General features: G+C 49.5%; 4 protein-coding genes across 4 annotated transcripts; 1 reads left to right on the forward strand and 3 right to left on the reverse strand.

Moving 5' to 3' along the window:
* Positions 1-9,627: 9,627 nt before the first annotated feature.
* Positions 9,628-11,924, forward strand: FTJAE_7798 (C6 zink-finger PRO1A; the record flags this gene model as incomplete). Its single annotated transcript, XM_037354548.1, has 4 exons — positions 9,628-10,101; positions 10,226-10,235; positions 10,291-10,377; positions 10,429-11,924. The coding sequence occupies 4 exons, from the start codon at positions 9,628-9,630 to the stop codon at positions 11,922-11,924; spliced, it is 2,067 nt and encodes a 688-aa protein (XP_037205178.1).
* Positions 11,925-13,092: 1,168 nt separating this feature from the next.
* Positions 13,093-14,303, reverse strand: FTJAE_7799 (uncharacterized protein; the record flags this gene model as incomplete). The annotated part of the gene is made up of 2 exons (XM_037354549.1): positions 13,093-14,134; positions 14,227-14,303. 2 exons carry the CDS (start codon positions 14,301-14,303, stop codon positions 13,093-13,095), a joined length of 1,119 nt encoding a protein of 372 aa, XP_037205179.1.
* Positions 14,304-15,583: 1,280 nt separating this feature from the next.
* On the reverse strand, positions 15,584-16,000 carry FTJAE_7800 (uncharacterized protein; the record flags this gene model as incomplete). The annotated part of the gene is made up of 1 exon (XM_037354552.1): positions 15,584-16,000. The coding sequence occupies one exon, from the start codon at positions 15,998-16,000 to the stop codon at positions 15,584-15,586; it is 417 nt and encodes a 138-aa protein (XP_037205180.1).
* Positions 16,001-17,340: 1,340 nt separating this feature from the next.
* Positions 17,341-19,021, reverse strand: FTJAE_7801 (major facilitator superfamily transporter; the record flags this gene model as incomplete). The annotated part of the gene is made up of 5 exons (XM_037354553.1): positions 17,341-17,557; positions 17,607-17,704; positions 17,759-18,048; positions 18,104-18,795; positions 18,861-19,021. The coding sequence occupies 5 exons, from the start codon at positions 19,019-19,021 to the stop codon at positions 17,341-17,343; spliced, it is 1,458 nt and encodes a 485-aa protein (XP_037205181.1).
* Between the last annotated feature and the right edge of the window lie 446 nt (positions 19,022-19,467).

Here is a 19,467-nt window from a genome sequence, read left to right on the forward strand (position 1 = left end):
TCCCCAGCCGCTGGCAACAACAGACACACAGAGTCCCCTTGCTCGTTTCCCTATCGCAGTTCAGCCAACTCATCGATTGACTCCAGGAACACTTACAAAACGTGTTGTTGGTGATTCTGGCGGTAAAATCCTTTTTGAAGATACCCGACAACCGAGATTAATCCCAAGTCCTGGTGATAAGCATCACCAAGGGCTCTCTGCGGACCTATGGGAGGCCGACACAGAATCAATTATCTCTGAACTTCAACCAAGTCCCTTACATATCAACCGACGGAAACATAGGGCTAACACTGACGAATCTGATCGCAGATGGCCAAGATTGTTTGATAGGGGGTATGCTGATCCGCCTACCACACTTGAGATGCTTAGAATCAGCGCCCCGGCTGAGCGAGACGGTTCCTTCGATCCCGAAGTCTTCGGAGATGGCGATGGTACTCTAACAGAAGGAGATCGTACGCTTCGTGGGCTGGGACACCAAGAGCAGGGACTCCTGCAGGCAACACCTGCGCCAAGAGGCCTTCAACGTTCGGCTTCCACAATTATTACCCCAACACAGTCTCTGAAAAGGCTCGAACACAAAGCATCTTTCAACCTGGAAGCTATGGCGCATTCAGGTTTTACCCCCGAGCATCGTAGGGAAAGCATTTCGAGGGATACATTCCCCAGGTCGGGTATAATGCTCAACCTCCAGAGTACTCAGGAACGTCTTAGATGCCCCCCTCAAGATTCTGTTGAAATGAGTACAACCATAACAGAGAAGACCCCCAAAGCAAGACGCTTGCCTGATTTACCGGACTCTGGGCGGCATGAACGCGCTTTTGCACCAAAAGAATGGATGAAGGCTTTCGCAACTACACCCCGAAAGTCTAGAACCATGCCGCGAAACGACGGACGAATTGAGAAGCATGGGGAGGCTTCTTCTGGGGTGGATTGGCGAAAGACTTTGTTTCAGCCAAGTGCGACCATGGATGAGGGAAATGCTGAGCGTTCAACATCGGCCACTACGCGAGACTTCTCGCAACCTCGAAGGCTCCAAAAGCCGCCATCGCGAGCGAGACTTACTCCCAGCAGCACATACCGTTCATCAAACCAGCAGCTCGATCGACCAACTCGAGCCTCGTCCTTGATGCCTCCCGGAAGTGAGGGAGACGTTCCCGAACGAAGAACCCCATCACCCACCGCATCACAAACCACTGTCGTTCCACGAACACCATCCTCGAGCATCAGTAATATCTTCCGCAAGCGTATCCGTTTGGATTATAATCCCCCAGCCACTCCCCGAACACCGGCTGAGCCCACCTTGGCATGGTCCCCGTTTGTTAACTGTGAACCCGAACCACCTTGTGCGTCGCCATGGGTCTCGGGTAATGGTGAAGGGAAAAGAGAGAAAGAGAAACGAGCGGCATACTTCAGGGACAAGGTCGAGCGTGAGTTTCAGAACAGACAATCGCCAAAGAGATCCAGTCGTAAGGATTCCCTCCAAAGTGCGGCTAATGAAGACTCTGTTCAAAACGACGTCGCCACCGATAACAGGACGAGTAAAGAGAGTCTTATACAGTGGAAGCAGTTCCTCGAAGATGCCCCGGAACCGCTTTTCTCATCACCCAGGCCGCCTGTACCACCTCTTCCTTCTGAGTCTCAACTAAACCTCGCACTCGATCGACCTCCCAGACAGACACAAACCACTACTGGGGCAACCGCGCGGGTTGAAGCGACTCCAGCTGCTACATATCGAGACAAGAAACCCCAGGGGCTAACAGTAGAGACACGTAAGCTTCGTAAAGCAATGCGTGAGGGGGCACAGACCCCAAGCAAAAACAAATCGATGACGCCCGGAAGCAGCTTCAGGTCTACATTTCGTTTGGAGGCAAGACGAATGAGCTTTGGACGACCAGCGGCCGACCACGAATCCCAGGGTAAAGAGCGAGGAACCGAGACTTTTCCAAGATGCAAGTGAATTGGTAAATCTATGTTACATGCCTACAAAAGATGCCTGCATATCTACGATGTTTGCTATTATGTATATTGGGTTCATGGCTGAGACGGAGAGGCATCTGTCAAGATGGTTACATGACTGATTCGACTGTCTTTGTATGTAGTTGCGACTCACAGGACCTTGCACAAAGCTCCTTGAAGGTACAAGACAAATGTATAGCCTCTAGCATCTGATCTCATTGTATTTGCCAAATAAAAGGATTCGGTCCTATTCTACCAACCCGCCATCCAGCCCCGATAAGGCAGGAAAAGAGGCAGCTCCAACTCTCGTTGACGTTTAGATACAGTTTCATTATTGAGTCTAATCTTAAAGGTCCTTAGATTTCGTTAGATCTAGTCCAATAATAAGATATTGGATTATAGGTATGCTATGTAATATTGTTATCACTTTAAATCAGCAAGTGTGCCAGTGAACGCCATAGCTCCAACTCTACACTCCTGTTCCCAGCCAACCTTAATATGAGACACTTTATGGCTCTGAGACAGACAGATACAGCAATGGACCACTCAGAAGACGACTTTTGTGTAGGTAGACTAGGTTTGCCGAGATGCATGAGGCAGACGTGGTTACTCGCTTTGCCGCAGAGAATGCTGCGAGATAGGAGGGTCTGTGATATCATGAGTTTGGATCAACACGACGCTGATGAGCACATTTCTGCGTGAGTATTTCATTGTTTTCCTGCATTATCAAAGTTCTCGAGTCGTACCCTGCATGAATCACATTTGGTGCTGCAGAATAACAAACGCACGCTAACTTAGTACATACATACATAGCAACTGTAGCTAGAGGCCTCATCCATGTTGACCAACAGCCTCCAGGACCCCAGGATCGAAAAGGCAAGGACAAGCAGAGTTGAGGACACGCACGCTTGTGCAGCCACACCAGGGGACGATGTTCGCTTCATCACGGCATAACAGACATGGCAAGGGAGGCTTCTGAGAGCATGGCCAATCAGTCTGTTGATCCAGGCTACGGGTTGCCGAATCTTGATAATCTAGCTTGATGATCGTCCCGTGACGACGCACGAGACTGCGATAGTCCGCGATAGTACGGATAGCAGGGACTTGAATCGACTGGCACGTAGCGAATCACCTGCAGACCGCAACTGTCAGGTTGAGATGCTGCTTAAGATTGAGCCAGTCGATTGGCTTGGCTAGCTTGGGTCGACAATTTTGTTATTCACGAGATTGCATGTGCTGTGTTGTATTGTGCTGGTGACCAAGTGCCGAGCGAGTCAAGAAGCCGAATTCCGGGAGGCACAGTAAGCATGCCAAGTGTTTGATATGTCTTGAATGAGAGCCATTGAATCGTGAGGGAGTCGATCTTGGCCAATATCTGTATTATCAAACGTAAATAATCAGACCAGAAATCTTTGCGATGATGTAGTTGGGTGGGATAGCGCTACGCTGCCGATGGTAGGGTGGTATTTTCCCATTGCAGTCCACGTTGCCCATCTTGATTATGGTGTCGTCTTGTGATGAAGACTAGAGGCCATCCACACAGAGTAGAGGGTCGACACACCGCTCCCCACGATCCCCCACTTGACTGGCATCCGCCCGTCACCTCACCCACAGCCCACAGTCCAAAGTGCAGTCAGTCACCCCCCCAGCAGGTGAGTGAGTCTGGGGTACGGATATTGTATGGGAAAGACACCGACAAGATACATAGCATACACTCGTATCTACGCAAGTCCAAAAGCCTATATCTCGGTTTTCGGCTAACCCCCGAGGCACCACGTTTCTGACTCTCCCTTAGATTTTGGTTTAGTATAGCCAATGTCGTATATTGTTATGCTTTTGACTCATGGGGTAATGACAGCGTGCTCCGGATGGAAGCTTCATGCTTGACCTAGAAGGGTAGATGAAACAAATAGCCTCATTCAGTAGAAGCTGTCCTGTAATGTACACTGCAGTAGTGGTGCATTTAAACTGCGTCGAGCCGGTCTCTGAAGCCACAGTTCGAGAAGACGTCTGAACGCCTGACCCATCAGAGCTTTGTCGGTTTCTAATGGAATTGGACTATTTGCTCCGGTCGCAATCAGTAGGGCTGGACGAAAGGAAGCGCCGTCCAAGTCCGCTAACGCAAGGCTCGGCCATACTTAGACATGTGCTTTGCAATATGAGGCAGACACATTCCAGGATCTCGCCTCCTGAATACTAGTCATGGAGTATCATGGACTCTCCACACCAAAAGCTTTGCAATATCAGACCAAGCAGACCAAGCGCGAGCGAGCCCCAGCCCACCTCAGCCAGCCAGCCCACCTCAGGGATGTAAATTGTGGTCGGCGCATTGAAAATCATAGTCCGTGCATGCCCTGATCTTGTCTGTTGTGTTAATCCCGAGCAACGTTTGACCTTGTTCGTTTCTGTCGGTCTGGAGTACGGTATTCAGCCTGACCCCGGGTTTTTACTTGTTTAAAATGCAGATAGAGTCAGAAGGCTGGCTGGCTGGCTGGCTTACACCATCCATGCCTGCCTGCCTGAAGAAACAACCGGTGACACCCAATACTGAGGAATAGGCAAAGGTTTCTACCCATCGTATCATGAATCGTCACATCTTCCTCACATGGCCAGCACCGGAGGCCCTCCGAGTTCATAGCTCTCACTGAAGCCATGCCGAGAGTTGCAAAGCCATATTTTCCACAACCACATTCTTCACACCTGTGTTCGGTCTAGTAATGGCCCAGTTCACCGCATATCTGGACTTCGATTCGTGAAGATCTGTGCCGGCCCGATAACGGGAGATCTGCTAACGACTAGGTGACCTGAACCTCCTTCTAGGGGGATTCTATTCGCACGGGCACAGCATAGGGCAGTCTCCATGTTGGCTTAAATCCGTGACAAAAAGCGTGCCAAAATGGCACAGACCACTGGGTCTGGTCCAGTGGACTTCAAGCGCCAAACGAAATGTGTCAGTTGATGATGGCTGCGCTTTTGGTGGAGTAAATTAGAGGACGAGCATAATCTTACGCTCAGGCAGACCCGCCTCCAGCTCCAGATGTTCTAGCCAGCTTGACCCGCGCGCTTGCTGACAAGCTGAGCTCCTTGGTCGTGGAAATAAAGCTACCCCCAATCCAGCTCAGGTGGTGGTCTGTTAGTGAGGCCAAGGAGTTTGAAAGTCGCTGGTCTTTGCGTATTTCAGGTGGCCAATGTGGGATCGCCAGGGTCCTCTCACGATGGATTCGCCTAGGTCGGCAGATACTGCACGACAGTACAGTGGCACTAGCAGTACCTGGGCTACGCTAAGCAAGACACGATACAACTTCATGTATGTCAAAGCTGCAGGTGCTCACGCTTCACCATGAAGCACCATGAAGAAGAAGAAACATTTCCGGCCTGGCCACAATTGTCAGAAAAGATGCCAGGGAATCTTCGTTGAGAGTGATATTCTATCCGCCGTGACTAGCTTATGTACAGAGCACATCAAGCTGCAAGGTCGGGAAGTCATTGGCCGACTGTGACGAGCCAAATATTAATAGTCCCTTATTTTAGAACCAACAACTGGTATCGGCGATGACGTCTTTAATCTTCCAGATGCGCATGTTTCTCCTGACTCCTACCGATATGGTTGGTTCCAATCATCTGCCCAACCTTCAGCCTAGGGAAAAGACGGGACTCCATTAACGGACCGCGCGTGGGCCGGCGCACCGTCGAACTCAATTCTCGGGTAATATTGAATTGCAACTGGTTCACATACCGGAGCAGGGGCGGTGTGAGATGCAGCTGAGAAGCGGAATGCTCGGTTCGAAGCGATAGACTATTCATAGATGCTGCGGAATGCTGAAATGGAGTTGACCTCTTGAAGTTCAATTGCACATCCAATGAGAGGTAGATCTATTATGATATAAAACAGCTTGAGGTATCTCGAAGTACTGCCGTGTGTCAGCAACCCACTCATAACTCCCGTGGGAGCTTTTAGCTCCAAAAGAGCTAAACCTGAAGAGGAATGACGACGACATCCTTGGCTTCAGGGTCGTTGGATATTGCTCTATCAGCTAACTGCCAACATCAGTATGTGAATTCAAGAGAACATCAGCCTGATTAATGAGGAGACCGAGGGCGAACACCAATGTGGAATGCTTGGCCACCTCCTATAGTTAGTACATAGTATCAGCTTGGTGGAATCAGCTGAGACATGTTGCGCGGAGCGATTAAAATTAGCGATGAAACCGTTGTGGCTTTGGAGTTTGCCAAATGGTAGATGAGCACGCTCCCGAGCTGACCAGGGGTTACTGTTTTAGGGAATCCGGATGATGCTGACTACCCAATCTGAAATACTCTTTGAATAAAGAGCAGACCAGTTTATGTGCGTTTCAAGAGATAGAGGTTCCGGATTTCGAATGGTAAAGACCAATTCCGAAATCTTCTGTCAAAGGAAAGCTTCGGATGTGTAATCAACTTCAGTAACCAAAGACTGAATAGCTGTAGAGTAAAAAAGAGTTTGTGATGCCGCATTTCTGTAAAGCAACGACAGCCAAAATACCTAACCACAACACCACAAGGTTCGTATGTATGGACACACTGGGCGAGGATGTGTTCATGAGCTCCATGTCAACATGAGAACTAGGGTTTGCGCTCTTGGTTGTGTCCCCCGCAATGTGAGCAGAAAAACACAATGAACATGGTGGTATGAGTGGTAGATGGCCCCAATAGAGTTCAAATTTCCTGGCTCTCATGGCCTGTCAGTCGACAATCATGGAAACTGCGTCCTATTCGGGGTCAAATCTTGCGAGCTGACGTGGGGGTATACCGGCGGGCCGGCATCTTAGCGAAGTTGTCTGGTTGTCAAAGCCTCGAGTCTCCCGAGCCCGGGCGCCGGGGTTCTGAATCGCTTTGGAGAGTTGAATACGTATCGTGATCAACCAACGAGTGGGCCGTCCGTGATGACCGAGTTAGGATAACTCGTCGAAATGGCAGACAAATTTAGTCGTAATGATCGACCAACCTAGACAGGCATTGTCTCAGAGGGAAAGTATGCCTTGATCACCTGAGGGTCCGTGAGTAGACGGTTGGCTGCGGAGGATGCGAGCTGGCAGGCTGGTCTTACCCCTACCCGTTCGGCTACAGGGCACGTACCATGTTGGAGTCAATTGTTGAAGAGGATTGAGTTGATATTGAAGCCATAGTTTCCTCGTAGCTAGGGGATTACTGATGAACTCGTGTCCAGGGAGGCTGTGAACTGCTTCGACTTTTCGAATAAGCCGAGAAATCAACGCAAGTTGCCTTGTCTAGGGCTCCAGAACTCCAACAGTTGTGGACTGACCTGGGCCGTCGATTTCCAGTCCCCAGAAGCAATGCACATATGCGCTAGCAATACATTGCAGTAGTGCGATGCAGATGGAAGAGGTTACAAGGTAATAGCGACATGGGAATACCATGTCAGTCAGCTTGGTGTCGATGGAAAAGGGGTGATTGAGGTTTATCAGGTGCGGACGTGCCATTCAAAGTAGTGCCTCCGCCAGGCAGAAAAGGACAGCAGTGGTTGATGCTAGTGATAAACGAGCGAGTTAGAAGTGGCCGCTATGGATGTTTTCTGCATATATTCTGCAGGAGGGAGAATGATGATGCAGCGCATAGCGGGCTGACGGTCTAGATCTCTCCAGCCAACATGAGGCTTTCTGTTGGAAAAGCCATCAAAGAGAGACAGGCATGACCCTGGTTGCTGTAGAAGAAACATGGGGAATTTGATAAAAAGTCTAGAATTTGATTGAAGAAGCTTTTGATTGAGTAGGAAAGATCTAGTAGGTTGGTACGGATACTAAGGAAAATCAGTCGGGGCCGGAAGTCAGTTGGGCTGGAAGGACGGAGTAGTGTACCTGCCTAGGCCGGACCTACTCGATCAGATTATGTGCACCTTCTGTCATCGGGCTTGGTGGAGGAAAGTGGCTTCTCAGATAAGTAGTAAAAGCTGATCTGCATCGTGACTGACCTCTTTGAGGAAACAAATTTGAGACAGATGCCGATATAGTGCAGAAGCACCTTTCCTATTCAATTCATCCGCTGTCAAAACCATCGTCTTTATCCAACCGACTCGCATTTTCCGTCACCACAACCTCTTTGTTGAGAATCCTACAGTATCTTGCCCGCTGACGGAAATCTCTTCACTTGATGCCCAAAGTCGATCGTGGTGCACCGCCGAATAGTCTTGCAATCCCAATTGGGGCCTCAGCGGCCAACACAGCCTGTCTGGGCTGATTCAAGCGAACTACACCATTACCATGATCATCACTCAGCACAGCATCGGTTGGTTGCGCGATAAAGTGTGGAAAAGCACTAGCAATGAATACCACTTCACGGGAATTTACAAATACAGGGGACTTGAAGTGATATCATGCTACAGCAGCGTTGCAACGTCGCCCGTTGCAGACTTGGGTTTTCTCTACTCCAAAGTTGGTTGATGCTTTGTCGTGTGACTTTCAGAGACAGATCAACGTTGTCGAACCATATAGACGCTACTCCACTTGTCGCATACAATACGGGCATAGACACGGCTCGTTATCATTGATTGGCTTCTGAAATTGAGAAGAGATATCAAGCTCATCGAGATGTCTGCTGGATCGAGGCCCTTCCTCGTAATTCTAGGCACAGCATGTTCTACCTCGCCATGATCTTGCTCCCGTATCCCAGGCATTTGCTAACATTTATAGTATGCACCACCTTAACCAAACCTGAGTCCTGACCAGTCCAGACGGGAAATGTCCCACTTAGGCTGGGCTGCTTTGCCTGGTTTGTACCCTGAAGTATCTCTGGCAGGGTCCTGAAGACGCTAAATCTATGGAGGGTGGATATCTAAATACGCCATGTCCATATTCCCTCCAAGACTTTGGTGGAGAACTCCGCCAAGTCTAAGAGTATCCTTCACGTCTCATTCATCATGGTTGTCCTAAGCTACTGAACTAGCCGACCAAGCCCCCAGCAGCTGGCCCTGGCATGACAGGGTCTGTAGGAGACCATCGATGGCATCGTCGAGCGGCCTGAAAAGATCCCTGGCGGGACCGAACGGCACATGGGTGTTGAAGGTTATGTACCAAGTGTACCAAAACCCCTGTGGGCTCTCACCTTGACCATGAGGCCAACCTCATTGCTAGGCTATGATAACTGTGGGGAGATGGAGTCGACAGACTGCAGAAGGGTTCCAGTGCTGAATCTCAAAACTCCTCCATACCTTGACTCCCAAATAACACCTCTCCACCCACATACTGTAACCCCTCCATTCTCCTCACCTTTCCCTCCCTTTCATCTTGCGATTTTCGAACCGTCGCCTGTTCTGGGCAACTAAGGAGCTTCGATCAACCGTTGGTGTGTTGGCGTCGATAGCTAGTCCAGTCTAACGTCCACCGCCACCACCCTCTAGTCTCCACAGCTTCATGCTGAGTCGTCACGTCCAGCTTCCATAGTAGACTGCTGTGCCTATACATACCGTACCACATTCGATCGGGCTACCTGGTTATCTATCTAAGTCTTTACCGCCGGCTGTGGGACAGTCGGCACAAAACATCTTTCTCCCAACTCCTGTCCGAGGCATGTTCATCCTCTTAGATGGCTATCGAGAATTCATTTGCATTTTCGCAATCTAAACAAAACCTGGCTTGGTGCGACAACCATAGCATATCTCTCGAAAGCCGAAACAACATGATGCCACCGTCACCTTTACCAATGGACTCTTTGTGGATGTCTTCAGCAGCAACAGCAAATCAACTACAGCCCGGCCAAATTTCACCGTTGAGCGCAGGATTGGACAATTCTTCTGCCCCTACGATGGTACATTCAGCTTCCTCATCCTGTGCCGATTCTTGGAGCACGGACTATGTCGACCGCGACGATGTTGAAATGGACAATAATTGGGAGCAAGGCTCGGACGATATTCTTACCATCCCGAAGCTGGAGCCGGTCGAAGATGATCTTAACATGGACGATCTAAAAGCCGCCCCCCTCGCGCCAGCTCCAATGGACTCCGCCAAGATAGACCCGAAACCGAAAAGACCACGAGGAAGGCCAAGGAAACACCCACTGACCACGGCAGTGAGCGCAAGTAAAGTGACCAAGGGTCGATCAAAGACTGGTTGCATCACTTGCCGAAAGCGCAAGAAGAAATGTGATGAAGCGGTAAGTGATTTCATGAAGGCGTTGGACCTGTTACAGACCAGGGGGGGTATCATCCAGTGCCCTCCCTGCCATGTCTGGTACTTTTTAATTCTTGAACTGTGGACAGAAGGCTAATATAACATAGAAACCTCGATGTACGGCCTGAATCATTCACCTGAGATATGTGAGATTCTAATCATTTGTTTCTAGGCATGAATTGCGAGAAGAACGCTGTGGTATGCGAGGGCTACCACGAAAAACAGATATGGAAGAGCGGCAAGGAAAAGGCAGAAGAGGGTACGTTTCCTTTGATAAAATACCGACACATCCTTCTAATTGCCGCTCTAGAGCGTTTACGTCAGGAGGCCCTTCCAATTATTACTATGCAACCAATCTTTCATGGTGTCGAGACTGTCGAAGATAAGGTCTTTTGGAAACATTATATTACCCATCTGAGCAATGTCTTAACAGTTGAAGGAGAGGCCAGAAATGCCTTCAAAGACATCATCCTTCACCTCGCCAATGAACACCAAGGCCTCATGCACTCTATCCTGGCAGTCAGCAGCAAGCATATCGACTGGGATACACCGTATGGTGCCAAGTTATTGGCCGACCATCCTCAGTCCAATCGGGAGGCGTTGCAACAGCGCGCCGATTATCACCACGACGAGTCCATGAAGCGACTATACGAGGATATGGGACGCCCATTGGACAAGGACGATCCTGAGTACAAGACTATTCTCTCTGCGAGATATGGACAAATGCTGTGCTTGCTCCTCCAGACAAGAGCCGATGGAAACCCCCGAGGTGAACATCGAGTGCACCTCCAAGCTTACCAGACCCTGATTCAACACTCACCCCCTGAGGTCCCGGCTTTATATACTTTCATAACTGAGTTCTTCCAGTATCATATCTTTGCCGATGACTTGTTCTGGCACCCTGAGAGCATGACAGCTAGACTGTCGTCTGAAGATTGGGAGCCTGTAGCACCGATACAGCCTCCCCGTTTAATAGGTGTTGGGGATGGCCTCTTCCAGTATCTATCTCAGATCACGACTATTCGGAACACAATCCGAGCCAACATTTCTGCTGGTGTTGACCCAGTGGTGGACTACACCAGCTTGTATCAGGCTGCTGAGATTGACGCGGCCATTCGCGAGTGGACACCAAACTGGCCATGGGGCGACAGCCGTGACCGAGTCGGACTGCTCTACAAGCAGATGATGTGGGTGTATCTTTTCCGGACGATCTACCCACCTTCAGTCTCCTCAATGCGCCGTTCGACGTTCAGCACCTTGCCCATCTCGGCCTCAACTACTGTCGCTCCTCCTCCTCCTCCACCCAGACGAGCTTCAATGATGGCCACAGTATCAAGGGGTAACGGTGTTACTGGGGCTACTGATGTTCACATGACCAGTAGCTGTCCAACATCTCGCAACCCTTCGAGGACGAATTCCATGCATGAACAAGACTCGTCAACATACCAAGAGAGGGCATCCTCACCCCCACCTTCCAGAAGGCCAGCGTATCACGACCGGCGCATTACGCTCGCCGTTGAAGAGTCTCTCACTATTTTGGAGTCATTCAAGCCTTCTGATCCCTCCCAGACTCTGCTACTTATCCCCTGTCTAGTTATTGGCACTGCTTGCTTTGAGCCAGCCCAGCAGGAACGCATACGCACTGCAGTAAGATCCGTTCGCGGATATACAGGCCTACGGAACTGCGAGCGTGTCATGGAACTTCTAGAAAAGGTTTGGGCATGCATGGATCAGGGCGACTGGGTGTCTGTATGGGACTGGCAAGGCGTTGCTCGACGAATGCGTCTTGATTTCTCATGCGCATGAACTTATACGACAGCATGCAGATGACCATTCGTCATATTCAAATTTTCGTCATCATATATACCAGAACACTGGTGTTGTCCAGGTCGTTACCGCATGGTACAGCTTTTCATTTATGCGTATAATGTTTACAGAGTCAAGTTTATGACAGTATATCAGTCAGTTATTGTTGTTGCTTTTCTTCCTGTAGCTCCGAGGTCTCCGAGAATTCAGTAGCGCCCGAAACGGCAGCTTACGCATATATCTGAGACGGGAGCTGGAAGAGGATGAGGCCTGATGTTTCAGCATTCAAGCCTAGATCATCATCTTGTCGGTTCATCGCCGAGTTATTACGATGCAAGGAATCATGGGTCTGGTGTTATTCACAGTTTGATTTCCTTTTCCCTCAAGTATGCCTTCAATGACTATTTCATTGGACACTTTGGATAGCATTTGTCTAGGACGAATGTTGCGATTAGCCCGCCCCAAGACTAGGTTCGCCTATTTGATGGGACTGGCATTTATCTCGAGCCAGATGCACTTACAGAACGAGCGATGATTTTTGAGACAGAAAGTGTTTAAAGCCATGGCCGACGCCATTCTTTCTCGCGATCTTAGTTTCAGGATATCTGCCAAATGAAGTGCACGGAGCATGATCACACAGTTTGAGGCGAATAGATAGCGGCATCATATTTAGAGACCAGGTACAACGGGCATGCTGATAATACAGCATGCTTTGGCTTTGACCACAATAACATGAAGCAACGTGCCAGGATCTAAACTGACCTCGGCAACGTTGGAAGACCATTCAACGTCCAATCGATCCCCGATTGCATCGTGACATATTCACAAAAGAAACAAAACACTCTGTACACAAGTACTAAAGTCAGTGGCTGAAATGGACGTGTTTGTACAGCATAAAAGGCCATTGTTACAAACAGCCCTGAGCATTTTCAATATGAGAGGCCCCAACAAAATATCAACATGTAAACGAAACTGGCGGGACAGCGATGTGCGCGCATATAATCTAAAACATAGAAACTCCTTTCGAGGACAAGCGCAGCCTGAGAAATATGACCATATCTCTCAAGATCGTCGTGCCTGGTATCGTGCTACAATCCAGCCATGGAGTCATCCCCACCCTTGCAGATGAAGGCTCAGCTGGGATTTCTCTTTTGATGTAATAACCGCTCTAATCATCACGCTTCTCGCCTTCAAAGTAGAACTTGCCCAAAGGCTCATCACCCCGCCCAGGCCCTACGAGACCCGAAGCAGGCGCCCTTGTCTCACCTCTGTCCAACCTCTGGACAATACGCTCTGCCGCCTCCTGAGCAGCAGCAGTTTGTGATTGAGGTTGCGACGCAGAGACAGGGCCTCGGAAGGTTGTGTCAACATAAGAGTCGTTCTCTGGCGCTTGGCCCGGATTCGGATCAATCGCGACACCGTCCATCATGCGAGCGTCCCGGCGCTCCTGTAGTGCAGACACACTTACAGGCGTGTCACCGCCCATATGAGTGTCACGCTCCCGCCGGGCGTCGCTCAGACCGGAATTGGTTCTTTCAAGACCCCAAGCTTGGGGTGCCGTTCGACGATGATAAATGGGCCCAGATACGGTACTACCGGCACCCTCGCCAAACCCAACAAGAGAGGCAGAGCCGTCATCGCTCATGCGATCGTCATAACCAGCCACAGAACGAGCATTGGCACCATCGAGATCCTCGTCCATAGCGTCGGGATAGCCACCCATGCTTGCGACCGACTCGGCTTCACGGTAGTTGGTATCGGTGCTGAACATGTCTTCATCGTGTTCGCCAGCAGTTGTGCGCGTATCATCGCCATCGCCGACATGGCTCTCAGTTGCGCTGGCCGTCCCGACAGTACTCATCTTGGTCACAGCGACAGGCTGGCCATTGCTATCGAAATATGCAGGTGTCAGGTGCTGTGTAGCAGGGTAGTTGGGCGGAAACCCAGTTGTAGAGGTTGGCGTGGTCTGAGGTGAGGGAGAGGATGCTCCTTGGGCGTTCGCTTGAGGAGGTGCCCGAAGGGTTGAGACTCGCTCAAGACCAGCGAGTCGGGAGATTCGGTCGGCACGTTCAGCCTCGAGACTTTGTGTGGAAGGGTTATGTTGGTGTCCACGACTGAGAGGACCCTGTGGGAAGTGGCCGCGATGACCATCTTTGATCGCAGTGGTAGATAGGGCGGAAAGCGAGGTAGTGGTGCTCGTAGGAGTGCCTCTGAGACGGACAACGATGTCAGTGAACAAGTTTCAAGAGGCAGAGGCATCATATCAAATGATGGGCAATGTTAGGAGCAAGGAAGAACACACGGCATCTCAGAGGGGGTCTCTGGTCTGGAGGTGGGAGGCGGGAGGTTGATGAAGGTCGGGGGCTGTGTCTGCGCCATGATGACAATAGGTCGTTTCGGTAGTGAGAGGATGTCCGATTGAAACGCAATGGGTACTGTATTTTCACAGGGGCTTCGAGTTGGACGGTCGTAGAAGTGGACGTGGATGCGATGATGTGAGGCGACGTCAGGTATCGAGGGTCTCGCCGTCAACGGCGCTCAGGAAGTTAGGCGCCTGTTGATGGCAGGCGGAGAATAGGATGAAGTCTATCGCGTGACACTATCTTCGGTGATGACTTGGTGCCGCTGGAATATCGGTGATTGTTGTAAGAAACAGAAAAGGACGTGGGGAATTGGGAGCGGGAAAAAGTGTATTATCGCAAGTTCAGCTTCGTTTTGTTGGTTGGGTTGGGCAGGGCGAGAGGAATGCAAGACATGCATTGCGACTTCCCACGTCCAGGGAGTTAGCACAGCTCAAGGCACGGTGCGCCATGAACCTACTGGAAGCCCCCTACAGAACAGGCACAACAGGCGCTGGAACCGCGCGATTGGAGAGCTGTACTCAGAGGAATGAGGGGGAGGGGTCAAGTGATTGGGCGGACATAGGGTGGGTTATGACGTCGATTGTAGATGCCGTGATTGGCTAGCGAGCACCGGTGTCTTCGAATCGGGAATTATGAGATGCCAATGCCAAATCTCTGGCTCCAGGGCCCTCGATGATACCTAAAATTAATGAATACGGACAGTAAGTACTGCCCGGCGTTGAATAGATATTCATGACTTATGGCTCAGCCTATGGGATATGTTATATCCTTAGGTTGCCCTACAATCACGTTGATGCAGACAGTAGGTAATGATTGCATCAGGCCATGCCCATGCCCCAAGCTAACCAACGGTTGGCTCTAAAACGAATAAGGGACGGGGCGAGCTGAGGTTTCATTCCGGCGATAGCAGATAAAAAAAAAAGCCCAGGAAATGTTCTTTTTATTTTGACCCAATTACTTATATCAACAGTATTACTCCAATGCAATGCTCTCCCAGATCCAAGTGCGGATCTAGAAGGGTTTTCTCCCATATGCTTCTCCATTCCTTTCGCAATCTCCCATCTTTTTTTCCGAAACAAAATGAGGCTTATCTGAGCGCCACAAACATACGCGTCCATCTACCAAATTACAGGCCAGAGAAAAATCGTCAATCCTCGCTGCCATTGACATTCCGTATAGCGCCACAATCATGTGAAATAAAATGACCAAACCCGTTCAACCAGAAAATGCTTGCCGAGAAGAATCATTGCAGAATCTGAAATGTGCAATGATCTCTAAGGAGAATGGCAGATACTCTTATAGAAGGGCCATTCCGAGAGATGTGATGCCGAGTACCAACGACAGAACAACAACACCAGGAGTCATGGGCGAAGGAGAACCAGCGTTGATATCAGGGACCGTGGTCTTGGGAGCAGGGGGGTCCCAGGTAATCGTAGGTCCATCAGCCGTGGTTTGAGAAGCAGCCGACTTCTCCTTTGTGGCAGACTTGGTATCGGACTTGTCGGTCTTTGACTCCTTCTTATCATCCTTGCCCGTAGCAGTTGCAGAAGCCTCTTCTGTCGCGTCCGCTGTCTTGGAGTCGTCGGCAGTCGCGGAAGCCTTGTCGTCGGTAGCCTTGGCCTTTTCGACGGCAGTGGTAGACTCCTCGTCCTTGGCGGCGATGACGCCGGTGAGGAGGATGGCGATGGGGAGGACGTGTTTGGAGAAACGCATGATGTCGGGATACTAAATGTTGTATGATCTGAAGTGCTGAGTCGATCGACCAGTGAAAGAATAGGGGATACACCAAGACAACGATCGAATAGTAGAAGTGATACGGATTCCAACTGTCAGGGAAGACAAGCGAGAGACTTTGGACTGAGTTGGTCAGTAACGAAAGTGAATAGCACCCAAGAAGGAATTAGTTAGAAGATAAGGATGAAGAAAGAGAAGTAGAAGCAAGTGGAAATGGAAATGGAGACATTCAGGAAGAAAACAGGGGAACATGGGAAGAGTTAAGCCTCCGTTTTTCGACGCTAGAGCATGACTTGGCTACTTGAGCACCTAAATTTGGAAACAAGGGTCCGCTAGTGCCAATGGATGTCCACTGTGATCCTGGGGTACAGTACATTTGCATTGAATTCTTCCACTGAGGATGTCTTAGGGATTGAATGTCTCAGAGGATCGATCAATCATGAGTGGAGAGACTGTTGGTATCTGGGCTGTTTATTTACTCTTGCCCGGTAACGTTACTAGAGTCTGAAGACATGTGCTGCTCAGTCTAGTCAGTCTGCCCTAGTATCAGCAATAGGAGAGTTGACTGATTATACAGGAGGTTGGGCAAACCAGCACTTAAACACGGGAGAGTACGCTTCGTTGCTATTCAATACAATGATACTGAAAGTCCAAGACCTACAGCCTAGCAAATGTTCTTCAGTGTCTTCAACTGTTGACAATATTTCAGGCGACATTCTTCAGCACAGCCTAGACCTCGTATTCGATATGCACGCATTGGCCCCATTATTACACGACACCACTTTGCTTTGCCTGAAGGATGGATCATGGCAACCATTCAACAGCTGACGTACACAGCCCCAACAACGACACTTACATGCTGGCAATCCCTTTGACCAACTACCTACCTACCTAGGTTGGCAAGCTGCAAGTGGTAAATAATAACACAACAACATGAAATGTGGTTCGACGATATATGATAAATACCAAATGCAACTGACCAATAAATTGCTCTCCTAAACCATGTGAAACTCCCCCAGCAACGATGGAACCATGCACCTCCTCATCAAGCCACTAATAACGGATATTAGCGTCGTTTAGTTCCGGTACTTTTCCTTGGTGTTAGGTGTTAGTTACCCCAATGTTCTTCTCTGAACCATCCGTCGTCATCTCTACCTAAAGCGTATTCCATGTTCAACCTGTGATTTCAGTCTGCTGCCCTCAGTAATCAACGGTTGCTCTCATTATGTACCTATATCCCTTTCATATAGTATCCTCCCTCATCTTGATTTCGTCCCTCATGCCCCCAAATTCTCATTATCCTCATATCATGCCCCCCTCTAAATGGTATATCTATAACGTGGACTCTCATCTCCAAGCTCAGCCAACTCATCCTCTCCCATTCCTCGAAACTTGTCATCCATTAGACCTGCCTGTCGTCGTTCATTCTCTCGTCGGTACCACCACCACATGAAACCATAAATGACGGTGCCGAGAGCAACCATGCTGAGCGTTACAGCATGTCCGCGGATATATCGAGGCTTATCCGATGCAGGACTTGTCAAGGTTAGCGGAACCCAGGATATCAGTCAATATCAGGACTTACTAGATGAATGCAGACATGATGCCTGCCGCATTACCCCAAGTCAACTGCATACCCGTACCAGTAGTACGCTTTCCGTATCGCGGCGAGTTTGTGGGCAACTAGACAACTCAGTCAGCTCACTATAATTTACCATCAAGGCTACATCAACTTACCCAAGCCAGTGGCAGGCCTACAACAACATACAAGCCTCCAGCTACCAGGAAGCAGCCAAAGTAGTGAACGCCGGAAGACACATCAGCCAGCAGGACTGCATATCCAACAACGCTGATGACGCCAAAGATCACACAGAAAAGCCCACGCTGTTGAAGCTTATCTGAGAGAAATGCGGTCGACATGTACGCCGCTGCACCAAGGAAGTAGCATGGCACGGTGAGGAGTTGTGTCTCTGCAACCGTCCAGTCACCGAGATCCCTGATAATAGTCGGGAGGAAGGTTGAGAACCCTACGTTTGTGAATCAGTGGTCTGAGTGCCAGGGTTGAGGAATATCGAAACTCACCATACAACATAGTGTCGACGCCAAACTGTGCAACACAAAACGCCCAAACCTTCCAGTCCTTAAAGGCGCACATCATGTCCTTCTTGCTGAACTCCCGACTGGAAGCCGTGTTTCCGTACTCACGGGCGTGTCTCGAACGCATAAGCGCCCTTTCGTTCTCGTCGAGGAAGTATGCTGTCTCTGCATCATTAGGCAGAGCGAAGTATGTAACCACACCAAGCAAGAAACTGGGAATTCCTTCAATGATCATGATCCATCGCCAACCGCTCATACCGTGGAGGCCATCCATATGCCCAATGCCATATGCTAACAAGCCACCTAGAGCTCCGGCGACTGCAGCGCTGACGAACAGATAACCCACGCGAAGAGCGAGTTCTCTTTTAGTGTAGAAGAAAGTGAGATACACCGTCAAGCCAGGGAACAAGCCTGCTTCAACGGCACCAAGAAGCAAACGGCAAGCGATCAAAGCACCGTATGAGTTGACGAGGCCGGTGAGGGTGGCGATGATTCCCCATGCAGCAGCGATGAAGGCAATCCATCGACGAGGTGTGAAGAGCTTAAGGACAAGGTTGGATGGAACCTCGAAGAGCAAGTATGTGACGAATAGAATGGACACAGCAACTTGGAACTGGTTCGACGAGAGGTTCAGATCCTCTTCGAGTCCGTAAAGTCGGGCATTGCCAATGTTGACTCTGTACGTTTTGAATTAGTCATAGACACTTGGTGAGTGAGGGAGTGAGTGAGTTGTGTAACTTACCTGTCTAGGAAACTGAAGAGGTAAAGTACCATTACAAGAGGAATGATGTAGAAGTCCAGCTTCGCAACAAGTCTCTTCTCATCAGCAGCTGAGTTGGAGTCAGACTCATCGCTCAGACTGTGACGCCTGGGCGTACTATCTTGGCCGTCTTTCGAAGCCATACTAATTATCTCTGGAGCAGCCATAAGTAAGAGTCTTTGGTGAGGATTTTCAAGAACAACTCACAATCGAACAAAAAGTCCTCCCAGTCTCTCTACTTTATAGCAAGAAACAAGAACCCCTGCTCAATGCAACCAAATGAAGGAAGCAGATATCCAAAGATGATAGCGAGAATGGGGAAAAATACCTCCCACTCACGACAATCTTTTAAAAGATTAGGCGTGTTCTTGGCAATTCTTGGCGCATGAAAACTTGTAAAGTGGAGGATAAAGCAAAAGATAGACAGAAAGAGAGAAGAAATAGAAAAAGGCAAAAGGACCAGAAGAAGAATATAGTACGACACTATTCAGAATTTTTTTCGTAATAGCTCCGCTTTCAAGTCAAGATCAGGTCAGGTCATCCGAAACTTCTCCGGTTGTACAAGAGTGAATTGAGCCGAGTAGTCGCT

The sequence above is a fragment of the Fusarium tjaetaba genome (genome assembly GCF_013396195.1).
Source record: "Fusarium tjaetaba strain NRRL 66243 chromosome Unknown NRRL66243_c0000157, whole genome shotgun sequence".
Taxonomy (NCBI): Eukaryota; Fungi; Ascomycota; class Sordariomycetes; order Hypocreales; family Nectriaceae; genus Fusarium; species Fusarium tjaetaba.